This window comes from Diaporthe amygdali (assembly GCF_026229845.1).
Source record: "Diaporthe amygdali strain CAA958 chromosome Unknown NODE_30_length_622097_cov_64_914702, whole genome shotgun sequence".
NCBI lineage: Eukaryota > Fungi > Ascomycota > Sordariomycetes > Diaporthales > Diaporthaceae > Diaporthe > Diaporthe amygdali.
In genome coordinates this window covers 156,395-162,544 of record NW_026517050.1, presented here as the reverse complement: position 1 = coordinate 162,544, position 6,150 = coordinate 156,395, and the positions used below count along the sequence as shown (strand labels likewise).

The window sequence follows — 6,150 nt, the reverse complement described above, 5'->3', positions numbered from 1 at the left end:
ATACTAGGAAACTGCATGGACATGTGTTTGACTCGAATCCCAATCTTGACTTGGTGTAAGAATTTGTTGATGACTCTGATATAGCCTCTGATCTAGCCAATCCAGACCTCCAAGCAACCTGTCTTGAATCACGCCTCTGCTCATGATAAACTTCGTATGATCGGGTGGTGATGCGTCTGTCCTTCTCAATTCCAGAAAAGCTTAGTACGCATTGACTTTTTCAAGCTGTTCACATTGCCTTTTCGCTTTGAAGAAACTAAAACGGCGATGCGAAAAAGTATCGCGAGCTTGTAATATTGTACCTAATAAGTTTTTGTAGCTACGTAGCCTGGAACGTTGAATATACAAGTCTGTCCCTACGTAGACCACAATGCTGCCTAGACATCGCTGATATCACGCGATAAAACAACGTCGATAAGCAAATTATTTGTGGATTTGATTGGGAGTCTGGAAAAGGATCATCATGTTAGAGGTGCCTGTACAGCACACGAGACATTGCGTCACTGTCTGTACAGTAATAGACAGAGCTTCAGTGGCAGAGTGGATGCGAGTCAAGAGGGGTGCCCGGTGATCTCCAGGCTCGCCAGGGTACAGGCAGCCCACGTCGCGGCTCGGTACCTGCTGACAGGGGTGTGTCATGCGGCAACGCTTAACGCTTCGCTTTCGCGGGGTGAGTGGCTCCACTAAGGGGACGGAGCAGGACGGGCAGCTCCATCTTGCCCCTCCTTTCAGCTGTGTGGCCCCCCACGCAATTGCCGCATTCCAACGAGCACAGGTGCAATCACAGGCAAGCCCATCGTCATCATAATCGCTCAGCCTTGCGACGTCAAACCACAACCACATCCACATCCGCCTCCGCCACGACCACCTCTCCACCAGCCCTGTCAGCCTCGTTGCCTCGTCCTCTGCTACCCACTACATGAGCTCCAGAGCCTCGCCCTTCCCAACAGCTGCTGATTCTTGAGGATGGAGAAGGCTGCGGAGCCAAAGATACCGCAGGAGTTCATCCTCGACGCCTTCGCCGACCCCACCTCAGTCCGAGATGTCGTTCGAGGTATATCATCCCCGGCTCGCAGCTGCCCTTCCCTGGGGCTTCTAGGCCATGCGCGCACAACGTCGCCGGAGGCTCAGCCTCGCCCATCGCGGTGCTATGCGCCATGCTCTGGATCATATAACACGTTGACATAGCCCCTCACTCCCCACCCCTGCCACCTCAACACCACATACAAACCAGAACTTCCACACAACTACACATATCCCAAAAACAAGGCTGATTGAAATATACCCCAGGCATCCTACACACAATATTCTTCCACCGCTACTTCCCCACAATCACCCCGCAGACACACGACGTGCTAGACCTGACCCTCCCCTACGTCGCCGAGCCCGAGCTCGAGACGCTCATAGCCCAGCGCACCGCCACCCTCATGCGCGAGCTCGACGCCGACAGGACCCAGCAGCGGTCCTCCTCCCCGGCCTCCCTGCCGCAGCAGGCCCGCGCCGTCGTGGGCGGCTTCCTGGGCTCGCCGAGCCTGGCCTCGGGCGGCGGCGGTGGAGGCGGGGCCAGCAGCGCGAACGGCGGCGGGCGCGGCCAGGTGTCGGTCCAGTTCATGGAGAAGACGCGGCGGCGTAAGATGTGGTACAAGGGCGACGAGGAGGTCTGCTGGGAGAGCTGGACCATACGGGTCACAGTCGCGGAGCCCAGGACGGAAAATGGTGAGCCTCTACTACATACGTAGATACACACATCATACATCCATGCACCTGGATATATATATGTGTGTGTGTGTGTGTGTGTGTGTGTGTGTGTGTGTGTATGGGCAACAGATAGCTAACTCAAGATAAAACAACAGAGCGCGCCAAAGTCCGCAGGGCCATGGAGACGACCCTCCTCACGACCGTCATGAAGATCATCACGTCCGTCAACAGCTTCAAGGACCACATCCCGCCAATAACCACCACCGAGACCAACCCCTTCCCCTACACCATCACCGTCAACCAGAAGGACGCCGTCGGCGGTGCTGCCGCCACTGGCGGCGGCGGGTGGGGCGGCCGCTTCGGGGGCTTGTACTGAAAGATGGCTGAAAGTGGTAGCATTACCCGCGGTTCTTTTTTTCTTGTCGTCCTCTTCCCTTTACCAGCTTGCCGCCGTCGATATGTTGCGGCGTTCATTCTGGGTTGGAACACGGCAGGGTTGCGGGCGTTCATGGCGTTTGCGTATAGAGCGAGGGCATATACACCTGAGCATCTCGCCTCAAATGATAGGACTTGGGTCACATTTTGGCCTCGTCTGGGTACGGAGGGCGGCCCTGATGGCTTGGTTAGATAGGAGGTAAGCTTCTGTAGATACCCGTATTATCACAACAAGATGATATGCTTCTGTTCGGTACTTGTGCAAGCCCCCTGCTGTTGCCAATGTTCCCCGGCTTGACAGAGATCTTCAGCCACATCCTCTCAGTAGAACGTAGGCAGCTTAGAGATCTGATCGGCACTGTGAAGACATGGCACGGCCTCATAGAAAGCGATTTTTGGTCAAACAAATAAGCTCGATTGTCTCTGCAGAGGCCAAAGCAGGCCAATCCAAATCCATTGCATGTTACTGTACTCAAACCCTTAATCCATTGTTGTGGTTGCCCAAGTCCTATACCGCGAAATACACTATCCTTGCCATACCGATTCGCACAATGATGTACCTTCCATTATCCTGCGGTCCCTGTGTACCAAAAAGGAGGGTATAGAAACCTTCCGTATGTCCAGGACTCCGCGCGAAATTAACAGGAGGAAAAGCAAACCAAAATCAAATCAAAGATGTGGCTCACGGCCCATAATACTCAAAATACAATGTGCTCGCTCGCTGATACCCTATTTCCGTCGACTATGACCTATGTGTACGTCAAGGACACCCATCAAGGCCTATCCCTGGCAAAAAGCTGTCGTGTGCCTCGTGATGTTCGTGATATTACTGTGACTCAGCATCACAGTCGCTGATAATGTTTTCAAGCCTCTCCGGCTTACCAATGCCCAAAGCTGTCGGCAGGCTCCTAGCCAAATCGACGCAGGGTGGCAGGTCCGTATGCTTCAGCACCGGTGGGGACTTCGCCTATGCTTCGGAAAGTTTGAGTAAGATCCAACGCGTTCGAGTCATCGGACCCGAAGTTTTCAAGGTCTAACTCGGCATCCAAGCCATTCTCGGTGATGATCCAGTTCTCCGAATCATACTCCGGAAGTTTGCTAACTTCAGGCAGGTATTTGCTTGGCGAGGACAAGAGCTTGCTGGGAGAAGTTATGTTCCATGCAGTGTTCTCGTCGATGGGTGGGAACAGCGGGAAGGCCTTGAGAGGCGACGCGAATTTGAAAGGGGAAGCCGCAGGTTTTCGGTTTCGCTTTTCGCTCATTATCTCATCAAGCATTCTTCCGGCCGAATTGGCCAGAGGAGAGTCAGATTCTGGCGCTGATGCTTCATCCTCCCAAATAGCAAATGATGCCTTGCTTTGTCTCCCAGGGAACTTCTTGTTATAGTCGCGAACCTGCTGTGGCGTTTCGAGCATCTCTCGAATGTTCGCCCTGAGTTTGTCGTGCTGACGGATGGGAGAGGTGTTATACTTTGAAGTCGTCTTGGGCGGTGCAAGTGTTGTTGCACCTGTAAGGCGTGCGACAGACTTCTTCCCATTGATGGGCGTCTTGACAACCGCCGATGTCTTAGAAGGCGAGGCTCGATAACGTAGCGGAGAGCCCTTGCCAACAGGAGAGGAGGACGGCGGAAGCATGCGAGACTTGGGTTTAGAAGGACTGACCGGCGAAGACGCCCGCAATTTTCTGATGGCATCCTCGGCACGGCCACCACCTTGGAAGTGGTGGATGTCCGCTTCGGAGGAAAACACAGGCGCTCTTTGCTGTCCGTACCGCAATATGGACGACTCAATACCGGTCATGTAGCCACTATCAACCATCGAGTAGCGCTTGCGCTTGCCCGATGTGCGACCGGACGAGCCGGCAACTCTGTTTGTGCGGGTCGGTGTGTCACTAGGAATAGACACATGCCCAGAAATGGATGGGGGAGAAGAGCTCAACGTAGCATCGAGAGAGTTGTATTCCTCCTGATGGTCATTCGTTGCTTCAGGCTCCTCGAAAGCTTGGTCAGAAGCAGGAATGGTGGCGTCCGACGACGGCTCGGGTTGGACAGGTGCTGGTGGTTGCAACTTCGGGAGGGGTGGAAGATGCAGCTGGAAATTAGATGACTGAGGTGGCAACATTGGCTCCTGGCGAGGGGGAGGTAGAGCTGAGGGTTCCAGCCGGGAGCTTGAGGGCACTGCCATACTCTTGCCAATCATGGCCCCCTCAGTGCCCGACCTCTCCTTCAGGTATACGTCGAGCAACTCGCGCTCATTTCCAGGAATGATCAGCCAGTAGTTTCCCTTGCCGGGGTCGTCCTTGGCCCGCGCCTGCTTTTCGAAGAATTTCTTGTGAAGGCTCAAATTGTGTCGAATGCTGTTCTCCCAAGTGTCATCTTTGCGATAGTAGCACCATGTCGTCCTGATAAAGTCGTAAATCTGAGCCAAGGTGCGGCGCCGCGCAGGGGCTTTCCAGATTGCCAATGCAATCATTTGGGCATATGTGTAAGGCGGCTTGTTGTTTTCCTCTCCAGGGTCGACAGCTGGAAATGACTCGGCATCAGGAATCGGAACGGGCGAGCGGTGGCGTCCGGGCTCATCCGTTTTTGATCTCTTGTGTGCCTTCCTAGGCGAAGTCGTTTCGAGGGTGGGAGAATCGGGCAAGTGGCGCTTGACAGCATTTGCATTGGGGTCGCGTTGGCCAAGGGCGCGAGGCGGCGTTTTCACGCCAGATGGAGCGGGCAGCAAGGGCTGGTTGCGCGACGCTGCTGCCGCTGATTTCGATCTGATAATCTTTCGTGGAGTTTGTGGCGAGTTCTTGTTCATCGAGTCTGTCGTCGGCGTCGGACGATTTGATACTGGCGGGGCCAACACTGGACCATTCGAAATGAAAGGTGAGTTCATCTTGGTGGGATTAGGAGCGAGACCCGGATGCGAAAACGACAATTCAGGAGCGCTCATAGCAGCGAATTCTGCGCTGTTGTACGCAGTTGGCGCTGTCTCATATGCGGGCAGACCGTGGGCCAGGTAATGTTCAGCAGAAGGATCGAAAGAGCCCGGGAAGCTGGTCGCTGGTAGTCCAGACATATCGTAAGGCGACGCAGCCGGATCCATGGGATTAGAGCCTTGCTGGTGGTCGAAGTGGTGGGCGGGCATTTGGTAGTTCATGTCACCAAACAGGGAAGGCGCCGAAGTCGACATGAGATCGAATGACGGCTCCGGGAGAGGTGAGTATGATTTCTTATGAGAGCTAGAAGAAGCTGGTTGTGATCGACGTCGCTGACCCGAGAAGTTGCCCATGGGTGCGCTGTTGGGGTTTGAGCCGGCAGTGAACGACTGTGAGTGGCATCTGGCGCCATGCAACGACGGTCGCGACGAATTGGCGACGCCGTCGCCGTATCGCGATTTATGAGCCATTTCTGGCGATGGTGATGGTCCGGCACGTCTCAGCTCAAGTCAGGATGATGGGCGTCGATCCAGATTGATAGGGCGGTGATAGTGATAGCTGATAGCGACGAGAGCGGAGAGAGATGCGACTTTGGGTTTCCAAAGTTAGTAAGTGGGATCAATGAGTTAATAGGCAAGAAGCGAGAGGTCACTCTGCTCAGAGGGGAAATACTTTTAATTAGCAGCTGGCAGTGGGGCGCCCCAGGCAAGGGAGGAAGTGCCAGGCGGTGGCGTGGTCCGTGTGGTAGGCGATGAGATAGCGGTAATGAGCAGAGGATTGGATGTCTCGGGCGGGGCGGTAGAATTCCGGTTCTTTGGACGGTTCTGGCTGCAATAGATGGTGACGATGGCGGCTGTCGACGGTGTGAGCAGAAGTTGAGTGCGAGGAGCAAAAAAGCAGCAGCGGAACGGGGGGATGAAAGTGAAGTGAAGTGACGAGATGGTGGGTGGAATAGAGGAGCGAGACGGGAATTGTGGGAAACGGACGGTACAGCGTGGTATGGGGTACTTGAGCCGGGCTGTAGCAGTAAAGTGGGCACATGGGAACCTGGACACCTGGTACAAGTCGCGCTGTCCAAGGATACCTTTCCTA

General features: G+C 54.7%; 2 protein-coding genes across 2 annotated transcripts; one reads left to right on the top strand and one right to left on the bottom strand.

Moving 5' to 3' along the window:
- Positions 1 to 966: 966 nt before the first annotated feature.
- On the top strand, positions 967 to 2,074 carry J7T55_014123 (uncharacterized protein; the record flags this gene model as incomplete). The annotated part of the gene is made up of 3 exons (XM_053132172.1): positions 967 to 1,054; positions 1,291 to 1,716; positions 1,854 to 2,074. The coding sequence occupies 3 exons, from the start codon at positions 967 to 969 to the stop codon at positions 2,072 to 2,074; spliced, it is 735 nt and encodes a 244-aa protein (XP_052989724.1).
- A 967-nt stretch (positions 2,075 to 3,041) lies between these two features.
- Positions 3,042 to 5,528, bottom strand: J7T55_014122 (uncharacterized protein; the record flags this gene model as incomplete). Its single annotated transcript, XM_053132171.1, has 1 exon — positions 3,042 to 5,528. The coding sequence occupies one exon, from the start codon at positions 5,526 to 5,528 to the stop codon at positions 3,042 to 3,044; it is 2,487 nt and encodes an 828-aa protein (XP_052989723.1).
- Positions 5,529 to 6,150: the final 622 nt, after the last annotated feature.